A 27,115-nucleotide genomic window follows, 5' to 3' on the forward strand; every position below is an offset into this window, starting at 1 on the left:
ATAGATAATAGATAGATGATAGGTAGATGATAGATAGATAGATAGATAGATAGATAGATGATAGATAGATAGATAGATAGATAGATGATAGATGATAGATAGATAGATAGATAGGGGTCCCAGAGTATGAGAGTGCACTCTGCAAAGTTGCTGTCATACATGAACACAAACACAAGTGTGCAGTAAACCAAATTCGGGGCCAACAGTGCCCCAGCAGCAACTAACCCATGGCCCAAGGTGGAATCGCACAGCCCACCAAGGAATTGGGCTCTGTCCTCTCTGGTTCTGGGGTGTGTCACCAGAGAAACTACCACTTCCAAGTCACTTCAGCTCAGCAGCTCCTACATTGAGCGTCTGCCCCCTGGTGGTCATTGCACATAATAAAACAGAAAACATAGTTAAACAAAGTCATAATTGAAGTTATTTTATTTTTAGCCAATCATTGATGAACCACTCTCCCTGCTCATGAGGCGGGAACGGGTCACAGAACTGCTATGGCGGGAGAGTTGGTCACGAAACTCTGAGGCCATGAAATAATAGAGAATTGGATCCAAAAGGCAGCAAATACTTGCAAGGCATAGACAAAAAGGGTGAAAATACAGCGTGCTTTTGACAATGGAACAACTGCTAATAATATCTTCTTTTGCCATGGCATAAAAAATAAAGTTAATATGATAGGGAGTGAAGCATATGAAGAAGACTGCAGCACACATGAAAACCATACGCAATGCTTTCTGTCTCTCACTGATTCCCTGAAAAGCCATTGGCTGTCTCAAGGATATGGTGGTTTTCCAGGTACACCATGTGATGATGATGACTGGAATCACAAATCCTGCCAGCTCAGCAACTGTGATCACCCCAACAAAAGACACTATATTCATTTTCTTGTATCCAAGATCAGCAAAGCAGGATTCAGTATTGTTGGCTAAGTTTGCGCTTCTGTAGATGGGAAATGGCAAACAGGCAGTGCCCACAATGACCCAGATGACAGCACTGATGCCCACATCATACCTACGCTTCCAGACTCTGGCCCTGAATGGCTTGAGGAGAAAGAAGCACCTCTGAAGGCTGATGCAGGTCAGGAAGCAAATGCTGGCGTACATGTTGAGATATTTCAGGTAGAAGCACAGCAGGCAAAGGGTCCTCTGGAAAGGCCACTGGTGGCTGATGTAGTAGTAAATCCGGAGGGGTAAGGAGAGCACATGAGCTAGGTCAGCCACAGAGAGGTTGATCATGAAAATGATGGCTTTATTTTTCTTGCTGATGAAGCGGCACAGAACCCACAAGGCTGCACTGTTAGCCAGAAGACCAGGGATGAATATGAGGATGTAGGTGGTTGCATAGAGAGTGGACTGAAATGTCACATTGGCACTGCACTTAGGCTCAGCATCGATAACACTGTTGTTATACATCTTGAATATTTCGGTATATTCATTAAGGTAAGTCGTAGTTATAATCCCTGCCCAAACCAAAGGAAAAAAAAGTTTAATGGTTAACCAGTTCTTTCACTCAAGATTTATTTTCACATTTAAAAAGACATAGAATATTATAATTAGAAGAAGCTTGTTTGCAGATTAATAAACAAATACTCAAGGAAAATATACTATTGATCTAACATCACCCAATGAATCAGTGGAATTGCCCCCAGACTGCTTTCCCAAATATTGAAAGTTGTCTTTTGCAGGCAAGGATGTCCTGAAATAGTCAGTCTATTGTTCTCACCACAGCAAAACAGGTGTGACATTTGAGTTTGTTTCTTTTGTGTCCAAATTTATCTTGCAAAAGCCTTGGTTAAAGTGAATACTGCTCAGTCATTCTCATTTGTAATGATAGAAATCTAGCTTCACCTTTATGTCCCTTTGCCTCTCCTTTGTCTGCTACCTTGCCCATTGGACATTGACTTTATATCTTGACACCATAATACTTGGAAAATGGCCCTGCTTTTCTTAGCCTGCATTTCCAGTATCCCAGCTGATTTTCAATGGTTAAAAATGTTATCTCCTCATTAGCTTATTCTATCACAATAGCTTATGGTTCTCATGCACTTTGTCTTTCTCTAGGCTTAGGTCCAATTTGAAATTTACACTTAAAAATTTAGTAATAGCATATGAATTTAGGAGCTGAACTGGGATATTTCCCCTTATGTGGTCTGGAAGAGAAGAGAGTAATTCTTTGTGTAATGGAATTCTGTATTGGTGTAACATCATGAACACGACAGATTATCTAACAGTCAGAGTAAACATTGATTAAGGCACCAGCAAAACAGGCCACCAAAATCATTTCTTGGAAACAATTTAAAAGTTAATGTTGGTTTTTGTTGTGTTTTTTTTCATCGAAGTAATCATCATAAGGAGTAAAAGACCTTTGGACTTCTTTAATCTTTTTTATGATTTAGTATGGTTTCTATTCTGTATCATGTATAGGGCCTGGGAAATATAGACTATTTAGGACTTCTCAAGGTCTGGCTGTGGATTTATTGGGTTTATGCAGGCTGTCTGCAAATAAGAATGGCTAAAAAACAGCAAACTTAATATTTTACTTTACCTGTCTTATAAAATTTTAGACTGGAGAGGAACTTTGAAAACCATTTAATTCAATCTGCACATAATACCAGTAGAAGAAGCAAGGCCCAGGTCATTAAAGCCACAAAGCCAATGAACAGAGATCTGGGAATTCTAATAGGAGGAAAATATGCCCAAAGTTTATACACATTCTTTTCTTCATCATTCCTTTTTCTTTCAAAGAAAAATTTCACAAGCATAGCTTCTTTCCAATTTGCAAGAATGTTTATTACAGTTAGAGCTAGAAGTGGAAGAAATAATGCAGTGAGGTTATTCTTCAGGTGAAGTAAGGTTTATTGTTGTTATTGTTTTTATGTTTTTATGTTGTTTTGATTACTTTAAGTTTATAAAAAGGGAGTGGACAAATGTCTATTCAGGCCCTCTGCCCTATTTATTTATTTATTTATTTATTTATTTATTTATTTATTTAAATTCTCGCCTAAGGATATTTTTCCATTGATTTTTATTGATATTGATATTGCCATTGATATTTTCCATTGAGAGAATGGAAGAGAGAGGGAAAAACAGAGAAAAACATCAATGTGAGAGAAAGATATCAATTGGCTGCTTCCTGCATGAGCCTTGACCAAGGCCTGAGCCAGGGAGGATCCTGCAATCAACGTACTTGCCCTTGACTGGAATGGAACCATGGACCGTTCAGTCTGTAGGCCAACACTATATCCCCCAAACCAGCCAGGACCATTTTAAATGGATTGTTTGTTTGTTTTGGTTTTTAGTTGTATGAGTTTTTATAAATTTTAGATATTAACCCCTTATCAGATTTATCATTGGCAAATATCTTCTCCCAGTTGATAGGTTGTCTTTTCATTTTATTGATGGTTTCTTTACTGTACAAAACCTTTCTGGTTTGACCCTGCTAATTCTGCCACCAACATAGTTACTGCGATATTATTGACATATTCTCTATACTGTACTTTATAACCCCATGACTATTTTGTTTTTTGCTTGCTTTTTTTTTTCCTATGACTATTTGTGACTAACAATTGTACTTCTTAATCCCTTCACCTATTTGGCCCAGTCCCCTAAACCTCTTCCCCTCTAACAACTGTCAGTCTGTTATTTTGAATTAGTATTTTGGGTTTCTTTGGATATACACTGAGTGCCCAGATTATTATGATCTCTGAAGGCATAATAATCTGGCCACTCAGTATATTGATATATCCTATATAACAAAAGACTAATATGCAAATTGTCCCATCCACCAGGAGTTTGACCAGCAGGCAGGCCGGCCAACTGCCCATGTCCCTCAACCCTGGCCAGGCTGGCTGGATCCCACCCATGTATGAATTCATGCACCGGGCCTCTAATATCAATATATATACACACACTGAGTGGCCAGATTATTATGTGTTCAGAGATCATAATAATCTGGCCACTCAGTGTATACCCAGAAGTGAAATTGCTGGGTCATAAGACAGTTCCATTTTTATTGTTTTGAGGATTCTCCATACTATTTTCCATAATGACTGCACCCATCTACATACCCACCAACAGTCCATGAGGATTCCCTTTTCTCCACTCTTTCACAACACTTGTTTGTTGATTTATTGATTACAGACATTTGTATAGGTGTGAGGTGATGTCTCATTGTGGTTTTAATTTGCTTTTCTTTGCTAATTAGTTATATTGAGCAACTTTTCATATGTCTATTGATCATCTCTATGTCCTCTTTGGAAAGATGTCTAATAAAGTCCTCTGGACATTTTCTAATTGGATTGTTTGATTTTTAGGTGTTGAGTTGCATGAGTCTTTTTATCAATTTTTTATATTAACCCATTATTGTAAGTATAATTGGTTAATATATTCCCACATTCAATAGGTTGAAATTTAGTTTTTGTTAATGGTATCTTTTACTGTGCAAAATTTTTTAGTTTGCTGTAGTCACAATTGTTTATTTTTTTCTCTTTTGTTTCTCTTGCCAAAAGGTTATATATCAGAAAGAATATTACTAAGAGCAATGTCAGAAAGTTTACTGCCTATGTTTTTTATCTAGGAGTATATTGTTTGGGGTCTAACATGTAAGGTTTTATTTCATTTGAATTTATTCTTGTATATGGTATAAGCAGGTGGTTTAGTTTTATTTTATTTTATTTTTACCTATCTATTCAGTTTTTCTAACACCATTTTTCTTTTTCTTTTTTTTGTTTATTTAAATCATTTTTAGTTTTCAATTATAGTTGATATACAATATCATATTAATTTCAGATATAATTTCCAGAGATTAGACATTATATAACTCACTAAGTGATCATCAAAATAAATCAGATACAATACATAGTTATTCCTGTCTTAATCCCATTGTACATTCTTGCCTCCTTTTTCATATTTTAATTGACCATATATATGTAAGTTTACTTCTAGGCTGTCTATTCTATTTAATTGTTCTATATGCTTGTTTTGATCCCAGTACTATGCCGTTTGTATTACTATAGCCTTGTAACATAGGTTTATATCAGGTAGCATGATAACTCCAACTTTGTTCTTCTTTCTCAAGATTGTTGTGGCTATTCAGCATCTTTTGTGGTTGCATATACATTTATAATTATTGGTTGTATTTCTGTGAAAAATTCCATTTTTATTTTTATAGAGATTGCTTTAAATCTATAGATTGCTCTGGGAAGTATGACCATTTTAACTGTTAATTTTTTCTATCCATCAGCACATTATAAGCTCCCATTTATTTGTATTTTTTTTATTTATTGTCTTATAATTTTCTGAGTATATTACTTTTACTTCCTTGGTTAAATTTATTAAGTATTTTATTTTTTAATCTGCTTTTATTGATTTCAGGGAGAGAGATATGTAAATATCAATGATGAGAGAGGATCACTGAGTGGCTGCCTCCTGCATGTCCCCCTACTGAGGACTAAGCCCAAAACCCAGGCATGTGCCTTGACTAGGAATTAAAAACCGTGACTTCCTGGTTCGTGGGTTGATGCTCAACCACTGGATCACACTGGCTGGGCAGATATTTATTTTAATTTTTACACAATTTTAAGTGAGATTGTAAGTGAGATTGCTGTCCTAATCTCTCTTTTTAATGGTTTATTATTAGAGTATAAAATGCAACTATCCTGCTACTTTACTGAGTTCATTTATCAGTTCTATAGTGTTTTGATGAAATCTTTAGGGTAAGTTATAAATAATCATGGGGTGTAAAATACAGCATATGAACTATAATCAATAGTCTCTCTATATAAAACGCTATGCAACTAACCCAATGGCCAACTAGCCGGTAGACACAATGCACACTGACCACCGAGGGACAGATGCTCAATGCAGGAGCTGCCGAATGGCAGCAACTTTGCAGAGTGCCCTCTCGTACTCTAGGAACCCTCAGAGGATGTTGGATTGCTGGTTTCTGCCTGATCTCCACAGGCCAGGCTGAAGGACCCCATCTACGAAGGGACCTCGATGGCCACCTTCTAATTAATTTTCTTTCAATGTGCACGAATCTGTGCACCAGACCTCTAGTATTGTTATAACTATGTATGATGTTAAGAGTGTACTAGACTTATTGGGGGATCACTTTATAAATTTTTAAATATCTAACCTCTATGCTATACAACTAAAACTTATATAAAACAATATTAATATTAATTATAATTGAAAAATAAAATTAAAATGTCATTAACAAAACAGGACAGGCCTGCTTTTAGATTCTCCTTGTAAGTAGCAGATTGCCTTTTATATTTTTTAAGTCCTGCTCCAGGAAATTGGCTAAAAGAACAGGATCCCAAGTGATTAATTAACAGATAAAAGAGGGCCCACATTATTAGCTACCATTACTCTAAACTAGGGGTGTCGAACTCAATCAGAGAAGGGGCCAAAATCTAAAATCCAGCCTAAATCACGGGCCGAATGGTTTACTGAACAGTCATAAACTGTCATTGTGATGGAAACGCAGCGGAGTGCAGTGATGACAGCGCGGTGCGGGCCACATTGCAAGGCCTGGCGGGACGGATTTGGCCCGCGGGCCTTGTGTTTGACACATGTGCTCTAAACAGTGCTTTTCATTTTTCTGCCCCTTATACTAGTATTCCATTCTTTCTATTTGGACTATATTTGCTATGTTCTACAAAATCATGCAGTCTTCTTGCTTATGAATGCATGACTTAGAAAAGAGGGTTAAGGAATAATCACAGGTAAAAGACAGAAAATACTGGTAATTACCATAGTTCGACTATTGGTGATATACCACAGAATCTGCAATAACATTTTGTATATGTATTATCTAATTAAATTCTCACAGCTGTCCTCAGAGGTGGGTACTATTACTATTGTCATCATGTAGATGAGGAAATTGAAGTTCAGAGAGGTTCAGTAAATTTCCTGAGGTAACAAAATGATAAAAATGAAATTTACTATCACACCTGACTTGATCCAAAGTCTACAGTATGCTATTTCCACTACACCACTTGCCTCTTTTTCCTCAGGCAATAGATATGGGGTTCATCATAGCACTTGAAGGGTACATTATGTCAGAACTCTTATTTTTTTGTATACTGGCTAAGATTTTTTTTTTATTGATTATGGTCTCACATAATTGTCCTTATTCCCCCATTCCCATCCCAAACCCCTCCCTAAATATGCCCCACATCCCCCTCCCCACTCACTACAGACTGATTCAGAACTCTTTTAATAACAGAGAACCTTATTATCTTACTAGAGGCCCAGTGCACAAAATTTGTGCATGGGGGGTGAGGGTGGGCTTCCCCTCAGCCCAGCCTGCACACTCTCCAATTTGGGACTCCTCAGGGGATGTCTGACTGCTGGTTTAGGCCCAATCTTCAGGATCGAGCCTAAACTGGCAGTGAGACATCCCTCTCACAATCCAGGACCACTGGCTCCTAACTACTCACCTGGCTGCCTGCCTGATTGCCCCTAACTGCCCCTCTGCCAGCCTAGTCTCCCCCAACTGCCCCCGCCAGCCTGGTCACCCCTTACTGTCCCTCCTGTCAGCCTGGTCGCCCCACGCAGACTGTTGTTCTGTCATTTAGTCGCTCTTCACTGACCCCCCCTGACTGCCTGCTCATCCCATGCAGCTTGTTGCTCCATCGTTTGATTGTCCCTCACTGACCCCCCTGCTAGCCTGGTAACCCCACCCAGCCTGCTGTTCAGTCATTTGGTCACCCCTCACTAACCCCCTTGCTGGCCTGGTTGCCCCATGTAGCCTGTTCATTTATCCATTTGGCTACCATTACTCTAGTTATGCTATCAAGAAATAACTAAACCCTGTCCCCACCCATTAAGCCAATCCCTCCTCACCACCCACTTTGACTTTAGTATTGGCACTGTTTCTTCTCTCATCTATCATCTATGCAGAGGCTGTGAGAGAGCAACAGAAGATGCATCAAATGCATTTCAATTAAAAACAAAATAAGAACAGCTTGCACACACCCAAATCACACCTCTACTTCTGCTTTTACAGATATGGGTATTTGTTTCTGCTTCACTGGTATACTAGTTTCACTTACTAAAGAGACATATTCTGTTAATACTTTTGTATTAAATAATGGAGCTCTATCAGGCCAGAACAGCAAGCTAGAGGTCAAGTTTACACATTACACATTTTTTTGTAGGTTCTTATACCTCTGCAGTTAATATTTTATTGTGAGTTTAGAGATTTGCATGTCCTGCTTTGTAAAATCTCTTCTCTTCTTCAGACTGAAAGGGAAGTAGGAAGGTTTTTTCCCCCAAACATTTTTGGTGACAATTATATGTAAAATCCCCATAGTATGGATATGCTGGTGAAATTTGTTTGTGGTAAGGCAGACACATCAACTCTTAGAGAAGAAAGATTTAGCTTGCTGTGGACAATCTGTGAAATTTCTAAAATTTAAGAGAGAAGAATAAACTAAGCCTTTAACAGGAAAATGCTGAATGGCTAAAGTTGGAGTATGTGCCTTCTCTATGTCTCTGCCTCTGCCTTTTTCTATCTTTGGTGCTGGTTCTATTGTTGACTATTTCTGGTTTGACTTTGCCCATTGTGTTGCCAATCTATCTCCCCTTCAATCTAGTTATATTTTTTTTGTTTCCTGTTTTAGAATGAAGTGTGATATTGGTGACTCACTCTTAAGCCTGAGTTCCCTTTTTCCATATGTGCATTACTCTCCTCTCAGACAATCAAGCTGGAAACAGAATTTAAACAATCCCTATCACTACATTTTACCCACACCCAATCAGAAACCAAGTGATTCTCTCTCCTTAAAAACCCTTAAATTCATACCAATTCCATGTGTACTTTATAGCCATCCTAATCCAGGCCACAGTCATCATTCCTCTTGTCTATTGTGACAGATGCCTTAGTAAACCCCATGTATCCCAATTTTGACCTGTGTAATTCATTCCATATCTAACACTAACATTAATTATGACTACTATTTATTGAGGACTGCCATTTATTTATAGCCTAAGCACTTTTCACATATCATATAATCAATCTTCATAGAAGCCTTATTTTTATTTCCATATTACAAATGAGAAAACTGAGACTAAGGGAGGTTAAATAAGTTGCACTAAAGTAAAGAGAGAGAGAGAGAGAGAGAGAGAGAGAGAGAGAGAGAGAGAGAGAGAGAGAATATTATAGTGATGGTGTATTGAAATTGGAACCCTTTCCATACTCTCTTACCTTTATCATGGTAATTACCACACTAATTGAGGTTCTGTTAAGAGGTGTTTCTTTAATTAAATTTTGCACTTCTTGATGATAGGACTATGTCATTGCTTGGCCTATTCTTATCTTTTCCACATTGTGCCCCAGGTGATTTTTCTTTGAAATGTTTTATCATTCTCCTGCCTAAAATCCTTCACTGATTCTCTGTTTCATTAAAGGCAAACTTCTCACTGTGGCCTTAATGCCATACCAATATGGCTCTTTTTCCCTTTGACATCACCTCATGCCATTCTCTTTCTCATCCTCTATGTTTTAACTTTAACTTTTTAGAACAAGCCAAGTTTTTGTTCCTGACTAAGTCCTCTGCACATGATACTCCTTTTATCAGGAATTATCTTCCTATAGATCTTCAGATATTTGACTCCTTTTAATCTCAGTTTTCCAGTCAGAGAGACTTTCACTGTCAGTCCTATCTAGGTAGTTCTACACATAATTATATATATTCTTACTCTTCATAGCACCAATTATAATTTAGATTTTTTACATGTTTATTAGCTATTTCTCCAACTGTGCTCTTAGTTCCATTAGTGCCATAACAAGATCTGTTCAGTTCATCATCATATAGGCAAGACATAGGCTGCTACTTAGTAAGCACTCAAAGAAAATTATGCAATAGTATGATTGAATTGAATTACATACAGGATAGCTTAAAGTCCCTATTTGGAAGCATTATGCAATATATATATATATATATATATATATATATATATATATATATATACACACACACACACACACACACACACACACACACCCTAATATGTCAACAAATACATTTTTTCTGCCTTTTTCTTTTCAAAAAATTTATTTTCTAATGGGTTATTATCATTACACATCCTTTACAACTTGTAAAAGTCATGCCTGAGTATTCTATCCAAGAAAAACAGAGTCTGCAGTGTGGGAGAGAGACTAAGCATATAGGGACCATGGTAGCTGTCATTTCAGCTCTCTCTCCTGAGCCACAAACCCCAGTCTCTCTTCACAGGACACTGTTCCACTCCACCCTCTCTCCAGTGGAGCACAGGAAAAATGCAAGTTTCCTATCTGATCATTCCCAACCAAATGCGGACTACTTAAGTTCTACCCAACAGGCTGAAGTGTTAGTAATGCCTGACAACATTATGGTGTCCATTTTAAAGTTTTAAGATGCAGAAAATTAAAAGTAAATTATAGTATCCATATGAGACCATTTTAAAATAAGGATGAAAAACTTTGATATGACAGTCAAAAGAGAAAAACCATGACCAGTCAGCAGATCAGGACCAGAGTTACAACCAATAACTGGGATTACAGGATCAAGAGGAAAGTAAAAGGGGCTTAAGTGAGAATATGGATTATAGACCAATTGTGGGTACATTAGACCAAGATATGAGTGAGCCTCAAAAGAAAAAAAAAAAAAAAAAAACTCCTAAAGAACATTGATTCTCTTGTTCCTGATTTTAGTTCCATTGTAGATTCTGATCAACAATAAAGTATCACAAAGACAGAGGGAAACCAAAAACAGCCTGTAAATGATACACATCTTCAGTTTAACAGGAGCAGAAAATTTGGCAAAGACCTGAGTGATCAAGAAAACAAAGAGCATGATCCAAACATTTCCAATGGAGAAGAGGATGGGAGAAAAGATTAAGGTGAAGTTGGTACAAACGTTAATCATCAAGAAAATGAGAGAGAATTTCACAAGGAGCATTCTAACAGGGAGAAGACTGTACTAAATATGATGATACTTTGGAATAGTGCAACCAATCAACTCAAGTAAGAAAAAATTTTTAAAAAGATGGATTTGGGGACAAGAAGGTGATAACTCCAATGAAGAAATAGAAGAAGAAACTGCATCAAAAATCAATAAGCACAATCAAGATACTGAATGGCAGAGCAGAGAGGGAGAACCTGCCCTTGAGATCATCAGCAACCTTGAGGAGATGGAGAGAAAATTTCTGAGGCTTTCCTTGTAGATGGTGATGATGGCCCCAAATATAGTGCAAGTGACAACTACTTCATGCCAAGGGAGGTCTTCCAAGAGGTTAAAAGAGTTCATTCCAATTGCTATCACATAAAATATGACAAGCAAAGAAAACTAGAACATTAGCAGAGAGCTTATTGAATGAAGATGAAAGTTTAAGTAAAGGCTCTATGAGGTGTACAATGTATAATATTGTATGAACTTCCAGTTTTAAAGAGGACACATATGTAATGCTGACCAACAGGGAAATTCCACTGTGTTTGCTAAGATGCAATGATTTGATTGCCTACAAAACTCCTTAACCAAGTTTGTGGCACTGACCTATGCTAGCTCCTGTCATCTGTTTGTTACTAGGTACAGACTGGAGGAGATAAAAAAAAAAAGGGGGGGGGGCGGGGGCACCAACTACAGCTGGATTATTTTGGAGCCTAAAAATCTATTTCTGCTTGTATGGATTTTGCAGTGACTCAGTTTACTCTAAGAATATCCTCATGCAACTGTATGAGCCTAATCCTAAATATGCTGGATATTTAAATGAGAAGCAGAGAAATAAACTCAAGAAAATATACCTTGATGAAAAGAGATTTTAGCTGTGGACCATTTCATCTACCTTCTCTTAAGGGACTAGAAAAAAAACTACAACATGTATATGTATCCTGTTCACTGGCAATTTATTAAATTTGACCAACATCCTATGGGCAGAGTCTTGTCACATTTCAAGTAGTTCCTTTGTGAGCATCTCTGGTGTCCATGGAACACTGAATAACTTGCTTATTTGATAAGTGTGATCACAGCAAGGATAAGCACATCACCCTGAAGGAATGGGGCCACTGCTTTGAAATTAGAGAAAAAAAGATAAAAATCATTTGTTTGTTTGTTTTTAATTTGTCTTTGTTGTTGAAAATATTACAGATGTTCCATTTCTTTCCCCATTGACCTCCTTACACCCTGCCCCCACCATCCCTCCCAGGCTATTGTCTATGTCCAAGGGTTATGCATATCTATACACATAAAACTCTAATATGCAACTAGATTGAATGGCAGAACACTGGAACAACTGGTTGCTATCATGTGCACTGACCACCAAGGGAACATGGTGGGTGTTGGCAGCAGGTGGCAGAGTGCGGAATATGGCAGGCATAGCAGTGGTGGGATGGTGGAGCAGATGAGAGGGGGTGCCAGACAAAGGTGGGATGCTGGTCGCTGTCATTGGGGCAAGCCTCTGGTGGTTACTGAAAATTCTTTGCATCTGCACGACGTGGTTGCACTGGGTGCCCAGAGCTGGCCCCCCAATCACTCAGCAATGTCAGCAGGTGTGAGTGGCAGCTGCCAATCCCAATTGCCCTTCAGGGTTGTCCACCTCCCCCTGCTTCTGAGAGGTGATGGGGCCAGCAGTTGTCGCTCGCATCCATTGCCGGTGACAACCCTGCTCGCACCCACAGCCAGCACCAGAGCTGCCATTCGCACCTGCTGCTGGTGCCTGGCGCTAGTTCCAACGCCCCTAAAGGCTTCTCCACCTCCCTGTGCTCCTGAGGGGTGATCAGGGCAGCAGCTGCTGCTCATACCCAGTTGATGACGCTGGCCTGCTCACACTGCTGCTGGCACCAGCCCTAATCACTCGGCACAGCACCATCAGCAGTTGAGCAGGGCTAGCACTGTCCGTGTGTGGGAGCAACAGCAGGAATGGGGCTGCAGGCAGAGAGGGGACTGGGGGCTGCAGCAAGAGGAGCTGTCTGGGAGTGCAGAGGATGGGTCCAGACCTGCCCTTGTCCCCACTGCAGCCTCACAGCTCAGGGTTCCTTTCAAAGTGCACAAGTTTGTGCACTGGGCCCTAGTATGCATATGAGATCAAAAATTAAATAAACTTTCCAATATCCTCCTCTGTTCTGACCACTTCTTTTTTTTTTCTATTTAGCTTTTTATTTATTTTCTTTTTTATTTTTATTAATTTCTTTATTGATTAAGGTATCACATATTTGTCCTCAACCCCCCATTCCAATCCCCCACCCCCACCTCTCATGCCCCTACCCCCTATTGTCCTTGACCACTGGTTAGGCTCATATATATGCACATGAGTTCTTTGGTTGATCTCTCCCTTTATCCCCACCCTCCCTTTGAGGTCCAACAGTCTGACCCATGGCTCCTTATCTCTGGGCCTGTTCTTGTTCATCAGTCTATGTTATTCACCATTTCCCCTAAATGAGTGAGATTATGTCCTACTGGAAATATACTTATAAGAATCAAAAATGAGATAAACAATAATCGTTATGCTGAAAGGCATATGTATCAGTCTGTAGTGAGTTTCTTTCTGACCACTTCTGAAATACATGCAGCCACAATACTTGTAGATGTATATTTAGAAAAAGGTTTGCATATCTGAGAAGGAAATGAGAGTAACTGCTTGATAACAGTATATGCACCAGGCACTTAACATTAACTTTGGAAATGTTAAAATAAAATTTTAAAATCTGCTTGGCTGGTGTTGCTCAGTGGTTGAGCTTTGACTCAGGAACCAAGAGATCGCAGTTCAATTCCAGGTCAGGGCATATGCCTGGGTATCGATCCCAAGAGGGAGGTGTACAGAAGGCAGCCAATCAATGATATTTCTCTCACACTGATGTTTCTATCTCTCTATCCTTCTCCCTTCCTCTCTCTCTAAAAATCAATTAAAGCATTTAAAACTAAATTAAATTAAGTAAATATATGCAAAATACACTATGGTATTCATAAACAGAGTTTGACATATTGCTCTGAATCCATTTATGAGATATGCCCATTTTATCCACAATATCATGTACACATCAAGAAAATAGAATAATGGCTGAAACCGGTTTGGCTAAGTGGATAGAGCACGTGTGTCAAACACAAGGCCCGCGGGCCAAATCCGTCCCACCAGGCCTTGCAATGTGGCCCGCACCGCGCTGTCATCACTGCACTCCGCTGCGTTTCCATCACAATGACAGTTTATGACTGTTCAGTAAACCATTCGGCCCGAGATTTAGGCTGGATTTTAGATTTTGGCCCCTTCTCCGATTGAGTTCGACACCCCTAGGATAGAGCGTCAGCCTGTGGACTGAAAGGTCCCAGGTTCAATTCTGGTCAAGAGCAGGTACCTTGGTTGTGGGCATATCCCCAGTAGGGGGTGTGCAAGAGGCAGCTGAACAATGATTCTCTCTTCTCTATGTTTCTAACTCTCTATCCCTCTCTCTTCCTCTCTGTAAAAAATCAATAAAATATATTTTTTAAAAAGAAAAGGAAATAATGTTTTTTTGTTGTTGTGAATGTGTATTACTTTCAATGTCTTTTTATCTTTATTGTTGAAAGTATTACATTATGCCCTCCTTCCCCCCTCTCCCCCATTGACTTCTTCTTGTCCACCCCCCTCACCCCCACCCCAGGCCTTCACCATCCTATTGTCTGTATCCATGGGTTATGCATATATGCATACAAATTCTTTGGTTGATCTTTTCCCACCCACCCACCTCCGCCTTCCCTCTGAGATTTGACAATCTGTTCCATGCTTCTATGTCTCTGGATCTACTTTGTTCAATGTCTTAATACTCTAATACAAATTCATAAAAATAAAAAGCCATGCCTGTAGAACCCAGAGAGAAATAAAAAAAATACTCAATTTAAGAATCATAAGTGTCAGGCATATCTTATGATTAGAAATTAGCACAACCCAATGTCTCACAGAACCATTAACACTTTTATATGAAACTCGAGGAGAGGGTAGTACTTCTAATCTCCTTCCAAAACCATCTCAACCCCTTATTTGTTTATTTATTTATTTAGTTGTTATTCTATAAAGAGAATACCTTTCTCATCTCATCAGCAAATGACTTCCTACTTACCTATGATGGGACCTGGAATGAGAGTGAGATGGCTGCATCTGTAGTCCCTAAAGCTCTCAGTGGATGAAAAAGTACATATAGAGGAAAAATAAGTTTCCCTACTTACTTTCTCCCATTGCTTTTTAAGGACTCTGGCTGCCTTGGAAGCCATCTCTTAACATAAATTTAATAAGCACCACATTTTGCATTTTTCCAAATCCCTTTCAGATCAGTAGCTTATAACATTCAACCACCCTGACAATCTGATCCAATTAGCCCCTTCCTTCTTCTAAGCTTTATAAATTTGTTCTCACTGCCAAACTTTATGAATTTCTTACTTTTCAAATCATTTTCTTTCTCTAACATAATCACTGAGTTGCACAGCAAATTTCAGCATACTAATTTGTACCATACACTCTCAGAGACCTTAAAGTTTTAAATCTCTCCATTTTTGCAGGTCTGACCTAGCACCCTCCCATTTTTTACTTCCTCCTCTGCCCAGCCTAGATTAAGTGGTCAATTTAAATACTCTCACACAAGAACCCTTAACTTCCTTGTTCACAATTCTTCTGCTGCACCAGCTTGGCAAGGCCTTAGTCCAAGATCATGTTCATAATCCACTTTTTCACTATCTAAATTGCTAAATACCCATTAAAAATATCAGGCTCTATTTGGAATGCTCAAACTAGAAATTTATTATTTCCAGTCTAAGATTTGTGTTGTTGTTTTTTTTTTTGTTCCAGCCTTTTTTTTACACACTTCTGATTAGTATTTTTGCCTGTTCTCATAGCAGCCATTCAGCACCTTCACAACTTACTAAAGCTTCATCTTCTCTCCTGTTTTCCCATCACCCAACTTTGCAGAAGGTACTTATTAAATCAGAGAAAATTGAGGTTGTTGAGTGAGAAACAACTCAATTTTATTTATTGTCCTCTGCTAAAACATAATCTACAGCTACATTCTTCTTACTTCCCAATACAGCTGCTTTTCCTGTTGCTTAAGATAAATTCCCATGCTTTCAATCCATTTTATTTAAAATTAATTATTTCATTTTACTCATAGATCTTCATGCTCTCCTCTACTCTCAGTCATATCTTTTCATCTGGTCTGGGCATCTTATTCCAGCTTTTTGACACATTTTCTTCCTAAATAAACTCGAGTTATTTACACTGATTGTTTACTTTTTTTATCTCATGCTTTCTTTTATATCTGTATGTCCTTTAAATGTTTGTCATCCCTAGGTTTTCATCACTTCTTTTTATTCAACACTCTTATACTGAGCAACATCATCCACTTTTATGGCTTCAATTTCCAGCCATATCTTGATGTCTCTCATGTCTCTATGCCCATTATGTTAAACCTATATTCCCAAATTCCAACTGAGACTTCCTATTTGAGTATCTCCCAGGAATCTCTAAATGAATATGTCCAAAATAAAACTCATCATACTCCTTGATTTTTAATATATCCACCACCATCTATCCAGTTACAAGACCCAAAATCCTTAGAATAATTCCAGGCCTCCTCTTCTCTTTCATTCAATCAACCATGTTTTTTCTTTCTTCCTCTTCCTCTGAATTCTCCATCTCTCTGAATTATTAAAACACTTGTAAACCTGTATCTCTCCTCTCTCTCACCTTCTTTCTCTCTCCTCTCTCTTTAGATTAAAATACTAATTAACTGATCTATCTGACTCAAGTATTTCCCTCCTAAAATCTGTCTCTACTCTGCTACCAAAATCATGTATCAAAAGTGCAAATCTGGCCTACCATGCCCACCACAGAAATTTCTTTTAACAGTATACTCACTGCATTATATTGTATTTTCCCATTTGTATCTCTGTATTTCTTACTCATCTATGATAATTTTGAAGGCAGAAATCATGTCTTACTCATCTTTAAGACTGTAGAACCTAGCAGGATGAATGGCACATAGTCATTCAGTAGATATCCTTAACCTAATAAATAGTCTGTCTTATGATAACTCCTATATTGCTAACTATATGGATCTCTCCATAGTGGACTGTGAGCTTGTGAAGTCAGGGGCCATGCCCTAAATTTATTTATCATTCTCCTTCTCCCTAACATTAGAACAGGGTTTTAGGTGTAGATTAGAGAAGTTAGACAATCATATACTTTACTAGTATAAAGTGTCCCATCAATATTTCCAGTACCCAACTGGCACCATACTTAGTTATCACAATATTGTCCACTACATTTCTTATGCTTTAATTTGCAAATCCCTGACAATTTTATAACTACCAATTTTACTTATCAATCCCTTCATCTTTTCACCTTTTTCACCAGTCCTCCAACCCCTCTTCTCATGGCAACCACCAGTCTGCTGTCTGTGTCTATGAGTCTACTTTAATTTTGTTTGTTCATTTATTTTTTAACTAGATGATCTTTAAAGTCCATCTAGCTCTAACTTGCCAAGACTTTGTGCACATGGCTCCTCTCAACCCCTGACATTAATACCACCAGCACATAGCCATCATTGATATAGCAAGCTGACAATTCACTCTTCACAAAGTTGTTGTTGTTGTTGTTGTTGTTATTATTATTATTATTATTATTATTATTATTATTATTATAGAAACCCAGTGCATGAGATTTGTCCACTGGAAGGTGGGGGGTCCTTCAGTCCTGCCTATACTCTGTCACCGTCCAGGATTGGGGATGTCTGCCTGCCAGTTTAGGCCTGATCCCTGGCAGTCAGACATCCTTCTCTCAGTCCAGAGCTCTTGAGATCCGGTACCCCTTGCTCCTTACCTGCCTGCCTGCAGCAGAGGCAGGAGAGGCTCCCTGCCACTGGGCTTTCCAGTTCTGAGCCCGGCTTCTGGATGATTGATGCTCCCCTTATGGGAGCTCACTGACCACCAGGGGGAAGCTCCTGTGTTGAGTGTCTGCCCCCTGGCGGTCAGTGAGCATCATAGCAACCAGTAATCCCAATGTTTGGTCAGGTTGCATATTACACTTTTATTGTATAGTAGGATCTATAACTTCTCTTAATTATTATTAAAGTATATCCTATGTAATAAAAAAGTAATGTGCAAATTAACCATCACTCCGCTATGCACACAAGCCACACCTGCCAGCCAATCAGAGTGAGTATGCAAATTAATCCCAACCAAGATGGCTATGGGCACAAAGAGCAGGAGGGAGGCTTGGGTTTCCCTGGCAATAGAAGAAGCCAAGCTTTCCACACACCCTGGTGGGCCCAGTCCTCCACTCAAGGGTACAAAGTTTCAATTACAGAAGGTAAATAAATTCCAACAGAAATGGAGGGAGCCACGGACCTGGAAGAGCAGGAGGCTAGGGTTGCCCCCGGTGACCGAGAAAGCCAAGCTTCTGCAGCCCTGGCAGGCTCAGGCCTTCACTTCAGGCTACAAAGTTTCAATTATAGAAGATACATAAATTCCAACAGAAATGGCTGCCACCAGGGAGCAAGCAGGAGGTTTGGCTCCACTTCAGGCTACAAGATTTCAATTGTAGAAGATAAATAAATTCCAGATACCAGGGCCTCCACTTGGGTCACTGGGGGGCGTGGCTGGCCTGAAAACCACTATAGGCCTCTGGCCCAGGCCGCCCCACACCCCAAGGGAACCCACACCTTGAATCAGAACACCCTTTGTAGTAAACCTGCTGGCCCCCACCCATGCACCAGGCCTCTATCCTGTCTAATAAAAGAGTATTATGCAGATTGACCATCACTCCAACACACAATATGGCTGCCCCCATATGATCAAAGATCCTGCCCCCATGTGGACACAAGATGGCCACTACAAGATGGTCAGCAAAGCAGGGCAGTTGGGAGTTATCAGGCCTGCAAGGGAGGGCAGTTGTGGGCGATCAGGCAAGCAGGGAAGGGCAGTTGAGAGGCACCAGGCCTGCAAGGGAGGGCAGTTGGGAGGGACCCAGGCCTGCAAAGGAGGGTAGTTGGGGGCAATCATGCCTGCAGGGGAGGGCAATTAGGGGTGACCAGGCAGATAGAAAAGGGAAGTTGGGCGGAAACAGGCTGGCAGGGGAGCAGTTAGACATCAATCAGGCTGGCAGGGAAGTGGTTAGGGGGTAATCAGGCTGGCAGGCAGAAGTGGTTAGGGGCAATCAGGAAGGCAGGCAGGCAAGCAGTTGGGAGCCAGCCATCCTGAATTGTGAGAAGGATGTCCCAGATTGAAGAGGGTGCAGGCTGGGCTGAGGGACACCTCTCCCCACCCTGTTCATGAATTTCATGCACCAGGCCTCTATCATTATAAATAATATGTTCAGAAGACATCCTCATTTAAAGAGGCTCAAAAAGTGACTTAATTACCTGTAGACATAAGGTTATCAAATGACAGAATAAATAGGGTAAAACCTAGACCTCTGGCATCAGGGTGAATGGTCTTTTTCTAGTACAACTTTGCAAAGCTTTACCCAACAGTTCCCCCCCTTTTCATTCCTTATTATTAATATGTCATTAATACTACCAAGTAAAGATGTTTGTCAAATTTGCTTATCTTATTTTCTTTGATGATAGTACCAATATGTGGGCTTATCAGTTTTGGGGGAAAAGGAAAATTAAATAGGGAAATATTGTTGATGGGGGCTCTTCTCACTCCCTAGGAGACAACTTTTTACAATTTTGGAAACTAAATTGCTTTAAAATTTTTTTCTTCTTCTTTGAACAAAACAAAAAAATCTCACATGAATTCCTCAAGGCAATCTGACACCCATGAACATGGTGTCCTTCATTCAATCACTCACAAATGTAAGTAAAAAAGAGCAACTGAAATTTGGAAATCTACTGTTTCCTGAATTAATTAAAATCAACTCTAAATAACCTATGAACATTTGGATATATTATGTAGCCTACATACATCCTTCTATAAATTCAAAGAAATTAAAATTATTTTTATCCTTGAAATGAATTAAGATAAATTAGACTATTCACAAACTAATACCTCGAAGTTTGAATTAAACTTGCTTGCATGTAACTTTATCAGATTTATAAAAAATTTTGAAAGGCCTAATTAGGTATCATTTTGGCAGTTGGGGCAGCATTTTGAGAATAGAAAGAATTATGACATTTGGGAAAATATGGGGCCATATCTTGATGCAGTTATCAGCTCTCTAGCTTGAAACAACTCACATCATATCTCTGGGCTTCAGTTTCCTCATTTATAAAAAAGTAACAATTTTCATGTCTGGTACACAGTAGACATTAAATAAATGTTAGTTCATTTCACCTTTACTTGTAAAAAGTAATATCCATGGGCCTTTGGTGAATTCTATACTTTTCTAGGTTTAGCAAATGCCCCAAAAAGTAGAGTTATGAGAGATGGCTAGCAGTACTAAAGCAATAATTCTTAAAGTTTAAGGGTTGAAAGCATGTGTTACTTTAAAAAAATAATATTTCTTATTATAGAAAATATATCTAGAAATCAAAATACTTTTCCTAAAATACAAACTGATTAAAATAAAGGTCTACAAAATATTTTTGGCTGCACTTGGAAGACTTCAATTTGATGGAGTAGGTTTTTCTAGGAGTTCTTGTGAAATATTTTTATGTTTTTCAAAGGAAAGTTTGGTTTCAAAAGATTAAGAAATACTGTTTGGATGACATTGTCATTGTGGAAATCAGATTTCAGAATCATTCCCCTTATTTGTTGTTTGATTTTATCATTTGAAAAAAAAAAGAATTTACTTGCAAAACACTTGCCAATGGGCTAAAAGTTGAGGATCTCATAGTAAAATTATTCTGAAAAGAGTATAAGGGTCCTTGGCAAAAGTTAATGATACAGACTATATTTCCAAAATATTCTCTTTAGCTAATTTCAATAATATGGTTTTGTTATTTATCACTTTATGATATATAGCTCTTCTAAGGTGCCTAAGTGTGTAGAGTCAAATCATTGTATTGCTAGGAAGGAAATTAAAAATTTTTTATTTCAAGCTTTTCATCTTATAGATTATAATATTGAAATCTAGAGAAATAAAGGAATTTGCTCAAGGCCACACAGTGAGTCACTAGGAGGACTTGAGCTAGAATCAATACTTCTTGGCTCTCTGTATATTGATCCATCTACTTCATCACTCACCACTGATACATGTAAACCAAACTTGATGAAATGTCTTGCAAAATCCATGATTTAGATTGTAATTAGACTTTTGACCAAATATTTTTAAAATAAAGTATAGGTTAACTTCCAGTAATTACCCTGATTATTAGAATTCTTAGAAAGGGTGGTTTCGCAACAGGCAAATTTGTTTTCTTTGTTAGAGCTGTGACAGAAGACTAGATTTCCCTGCTTCTTAAGATACCAGCTGAATGAGTGCTGAAAGCTGATAAACCTGTCTTGTTCTTGATCTGAAAGAAATTGCTTGTGGTTTTTGCCCATTGAGTATGATGTTAGCTGTGGGTATGTCATATATGGCCTTTATTACATTAAGGTATATTCTCTCTATTCCAAATTTGCTGAGAGTTTTTATCATAAATGGGTATTGGATATGGTCTTATGTTTTTACTGCCTCTGTTGGTATAGTCATGTGATTTTTATCCTGCATTTTGTTTATGTGCTGCATCACATTTATTGATTTGTGAATATTGTACCACCTTCCCATACCATACACAAGAATAAATTCAAAATAGTTTAAAGACTAACCTGTTATACCCAAAACCATAAAAATCCCAGAAGAAAACATAGGCAGTAAAATTTCAAACATTTCTCATAGCAATATTTTTCTAATATTTCCTCAGACAAGGGAAAAAATAAACATATGGAGCTACATCAAACTAAAAAGTTTTTGCACAACAAAGGAAACCAGCAACAAAATGAAACGACAACCTATTGAATAGGAGAACATATTCAGCAATGATACATCATATAAGGGATTAATATTCAAAATTTACAAAGAATTTGTGAAACTAAACACCAGCCTGGCTAGTGTGGTTCAGTGGTTGAGTGTCTACCCAGGACATTGGTTCAGTCCTGGGTAGACTGGGGACAAGGCACATGCTTGGGTTGTGGGCTTGATCCCAATATGGAGTGGTCAAGAGGCAGCCGATTAATAATGTTTCTCTCTCATCGATGTTTCTGTCTCTCTATCCCTCTCACTTCCTCTCTGAGAATCAATACAAATTTTAAAAATAAAAAATAGTTCTAGAATGGGTGACAAACTTAATATTTAAAACTATACACATATATACAATGGGGGAAAGGAGACTCATGAAATACTTTAAACAATAAAGAATTTTAATAATAAAAACAATTACACACACACACACACACACACACACACACACAAAAAAAAAAAAAAACAATTAAAAAAACAACAGGCAAAGAACCTGAATACAGTTCTTCAAAGAAGACATATAAATGTCCAATAGACATATTAAAATATGTTCAACATCACAATTCATCAGAGAAATGCCAACTAAAACCACAATGAAATATCACCTTACACCTGTCAGAATGGCTATCATTAACAAATCAACAAACAACAAGTGCTGGCAAGGATGTGGAGAAAAGGGAACCCTCATGTACTGTTGGTAGAAATGCATATGGGTATAGCCACTGTGGAAAACACTATGGTGTTGAGTTTTTCTCAAAAAATTAAATGGAATTGCCTTATGACCCAGTGTTTCCACTTCTGGGAATTTATCCAAAGAAACCCAAAACACTAATTTAAAAAATATATGTACCCCTATGTTCATTGCAGCATTATTTTCAGGAGCCAAGATTTGGAAGCAGCCCAAGTGTCCATCAATAGATGAGTGGATAAAAAAAAAAAAGCTGTGTTCTCTTTATCCAATGAAATACTATTCAGCTCTTTTAAAAAGGACATTTTACATTTTACAATAGGATAGATGGACCTTGAGAGTATTATGCTAAGTGAAATAAGCCAGTAAGAGAAAGACAAATCTGATTTCACTCATATGTGTAATCTAATGAACAAAATGAACTAAGAAGTAAAATAAAGGCAGACTCATAGATAGAGAGCAGGCTGACAGCTATTGTGGTGGGGTAGCTTGGAGGGGGTGAGGAGATTGAGCAAAGAAGATGAAAAAGAAATGGTTAAAAAAAACTCATGGACACAGACAACAGTGTGGTGATTGCTGTGGGAGGAGGACTAGGGGAACATGAAGGAGGGTATAAATGGTGATGAATAGAGACTTGGCTTGGATGGTAAACACAAAATATAGTGTACAGATGATGTGTTGCACAATGTACACCTGAAATCTGTACAATCTTGTTAACCAGTGGCACCCCAATAAATTCAGTTAAAAATAAATAAAACAAAATAAATAATAAACCAATGGACTTAACTCTGATACAGATGTATGAAGGCCCCCCTAAAACCATCTAGAAGTATGCTCACTTTTGTGACATCACATGCTCCATCACTGCCAGAATTTGAGCAGACTATATAACTTGAACTCAACAACTTGCCCAAAAGAGCCCAAAAATGGAACTACTTTTGACCAAAAAAGGACCTGTGTTCAACAGAAACCATTACAAAGACAATTACCGTGAATGCATGACCTGATTAAGTATATGCTGTAGGCTATTTCCTGCCTCAGTATACCAGGATCTCACCTGTTTTTAGCAGTGAATAATTTTACTGTGTCACAATTGCTAAAGGATAAACTCAATTAATAGGAATGGTCATGACACCCCATCCATTTTTTTTTTATTATTAATTTCAGAGAGGCAGGGAGAGGGAAAGAGAAAAAAACATCAATGATGAGAGGGAATCATTGATTGGCTGCCTCCTACACGCCCCCTACTGGGGATTGAGCTTGCAACCCAGACATGTGCCCTTGACAGGAATGGAGCACAGGACCCTCCAGTCCACAGGCTGATGCTCCATCCACTGAGCCAAACCGGCTAGGGCCACCCCATCTATTTTAACAACCAAAATAAAAATGTCCCACTTGCAGGATCATTGGTACTGAGACTACCCCCCACTCCAAATAAAGCACAACAGAACTTGTTATTCTATTCAGAATGAAATGATCCTGATACCAACTGCTGTGACACAGTCTACCTATAAGGACTCCACAACTGAAAGATGTTTCTTTTTACTCAGTCATCTTGGCTCAAAACCAAAGAGGTTGCAAGCATTCAGAGTAATGATAACAAGAATCACTGAGAGATAGGTGTCTCTACTTGGGTCTCTGTTGTCCAGTAGGGCTGAACTTGAGTCAAAAGTCACCTTTCAAAAAAAAATGATTCTGACCAGACTGAGATCATTATACCAGAGCTTATCACCTGAGATATTACCTCCTTTGCTAACATAAAATCCAACATAGTTATAAATACATCCACAGTATTCTCTTAGAGATGCAGGCTGTTCTCAGGGAAGGGAATATGATTTAGAAGACACAAGTTCTAGTTCCAGCTCTATCACTAACTAGATGAATTAGCCTAAGTGTCTTCCTAAGTGTATTTACTGGCTCTCGTTTTTCCATCTGTATTGTGAAGGATTTTGATCTCTTAGAGCTCTTTCAGCCACCGAATCTATGATCTCAAGTTCTTTTCTTCTCTTTTGCTGTACCTATGAGAGCTAAACTTACCAAAGCAATGAGATTATACATAAAAACTTCATTATGCAGCTAGGTAAATAATACAGAACAAGAATTTAAATCCTCTTTATCTGGATGAATATGTAAAGTTGTTACAACAATCTCACCGAACACATTATTTTCTTACCACTTGTGCCAACATCCTAGGTCGATGAAGAAACAGAGAGCCCTCAGGAAAGAGTGAGCTGAATCACAGGCTTCATGCTATTGTGTTATCGTCAGGACTGGTGGCATTAACTAACTCTGTACTCTAGTCTTACTCAAGAGAAAACATCACTCTTGCTGCAAAAAATCTGAAATAAATAAACCAGGGACCATTTTTAGTTTAAACAATGGTCCCACATTTGCCCCTGTCCTGCATCTTCATGCCCCCACCAATCTTCCCACACAAAACCATCAATTCCCAGATACTATACTGTAACTTACCCTGGAGACTTGCAGGGTTTAGCACTCTAGTGTCTTTGCAGGAAGCTGGGGATGAAAAATATAACTGGGTAACACGGATCTTGCTGATAGCTGACAAATTTGTTGTTGAAAGAGGAAGTTGAGTGAAGTTTGCATCTCACCACAGAAACCTTATTTGCACAAACCAAAGGTAAGTCCCTTGAGCAGATGACGCTACTAAAGGTTTGTTTTATTTCTACTTCATTGGTGCAAAGAAATTCAAAGTGCTTGGAACAAAAGACTGCAAAATAAAATTTTAAAAATGATATGTGTATCAGCCTTACTCACTGTTCCTCACATTATATCTTTCTACAACAACCCATATGCCTTTTTTTTTTTTTTTACTAGATTCCAGTAGGCTTCATGGCAAGATGGGATTTTGAGGCAAATCTACAGGGAGTTTACCTAAGAACAAGAAAGCTGCAATTCCTTCAAGCATGAAGAGCAAAGGGTGAAGAAATCTCAAGAATACAAGCCAGAACTAAGAGCAGTAGGACTAGCTTTGCTTAAACTGTTCCTTTTATCTGGAGTGTGCTTCTCTCAGTTTATCTCAAGGCTTAAAATTTAATGTGTAATTTGGTTATTTTTGTACATTTTTTACTTTCTTAGTATACTGTAAACTGCTTGAGGGCAAAGATCATGGCTGACTTATCTCTGTCCCAACCAGTCCAGCACAAGGCACTTTCATGAATGTTTGTTGAATGACAAATTAAAGGGATGAATAAAAAAATGAACGTTCAAATAATGCATGAATTAAAAAAATGAACAATGTTGATAACAGAGTCTTTCTACAGATTACTAAGATTTTGGTTTTTATGTATAATATCTCTGGGGATTTTATAAGTATGCAAATAAAGAAAAGTCATATACTTAGGGACTGTAGTGTGAGCCTTGCAAAGCAGCATGAACCTCTGTGAGCACATAAAAGAACTTCATTAAGAAACCACGGCCAATGGGGGGAAAAGGATTCATATGTAATAGTTTCAACAATAAAGAATTTTAAAAAAAGGAACCATAGCCTGGAACTGCAAAGAGCCTTCTGGGTAATAGCCATAGCAAACAAACAAAAGAAGTACTATGTGTTAGGTTAAACAGTAGCATTTGGATTTTTGGATAAGATTAAATAAAGAAGGAAGTGGATGACAACAATTTTTTGTAAAAGGGCAAACTGGACCTGCAACATCTCCTTATAAAACCAGCACCCTTCAAGAACTAGATGGAGACATGCCTAATACTCAGAAATGTCTAATACAAAATTTAAGGGTACAAGGAATGGTAAACAGACAGTTTTAGCACTAGAAACTAAGAGTTTGAACTGATTGATGAAAAAGCCATGATTGGCAAAGGGAGAAAATACCCCTCCTGGCTGAGGAATATCAAATGAAACATGTTTTATCCCGCAACCCCCTTCTTAGTTCTGATTTCATATATTTATCCAGCCCTAATCTGTTATTAATTTAATATTCTGACTTGGCATCCTACTGAAAAGAAAATACACTGTCAGGCCAACACACATTTCAGTCTATTTGGCAGTTCTGTTTCTTACTATAAATTATTAAACTGGATTTCTGGTACAAATTCATCCTTTGTGAGTTTGGACACCATAAGCCAATTTTCCTAGGGTATGATTTTTACTCTGGACAAAGAAAATTCCAGAACTTTTTAGCTTTAAAGCCAAACCCTGGGAGAGAAAGAGAAAAGGAATGCTTTTCTGACAATTAGCTATTAACACTACCTCCTACCTTCATTTCACAGACACCTTATCATTGCTAAAAAGAAAGCCTGCCTGCTTACCTCATTTCTCTCTTGCATGCAAGTATCCTCTCCTTTCATTGGCCCTAAAAAGGGAAGCAAAATTATCTCAGAAGTCAGTGAACCAATTTAGGCATAAGGAATTTCAACTCAGGTAAAGTTCTGAGTGTTAATTAAAACAAAAAGCTGATAATTTAACAATAATCTCTGATTAGTTCTTAGGAGAGAGTCTACTAGTTACTGAATATGACTGACAGTCTAGGAATCATTATCATCTCAACCCAATTAAAAAAATATC

The 27,115-nt window shown here is 38.2% G+C and overlaps 1 protein-coding gene and 1 pseudogene across 1 annotated transcript; one reads left to right on the forward strand and one right to left on the reverse strand.

Moving 5' to 3' along the window:
* Positions 1-408: 408 nt before the first annotated feature.
* LOC118719963 (putative P2Y purinoceptor 10) lies at positions 409-25,149 on the reverse strand. The gene is made up of 2 exons (XM_036439850.2): positions 25,048-25,149; positions 409-1,459 (listed from the first exon to the last, which is right to left on the reverse strand). The coding sequence occupies exon 2, from the start codon at positions 1,410-1,412 to the stop codon at positions 432-434; it is 981 nt and encodes a 326-aa protein (XP_036295743.1). The 5' UTR covers positions 1,413-1,459; positions 25,048-25,149; the 3' UTR covers positions 409-431.
* LOC118720220 lies at positions 10,465-11,347 on the forward strand (annotated as a pseudogene).
* Positions 25,150-27,115: the final 1,966 nt, after the last annotated feature.

This window comes from Pipistrellus kuhlii, unplaced genomic scaffold (genome assembly GCF_014108245.1).
Source record: "Pipistrellus kuhlii isolate mPipKuh1 unplaced genomic scaffold, mPipKuh1.p scaffold_m20_p_16, whole genome shotgun sequence".
Classification (NCBI taxonomy): Eukaryota; Metazoa; Chordata; class Mammalia; order Chiroptera; family Vespertilionidae; genus Pipistrellus; species Pipistrellus kuhlii.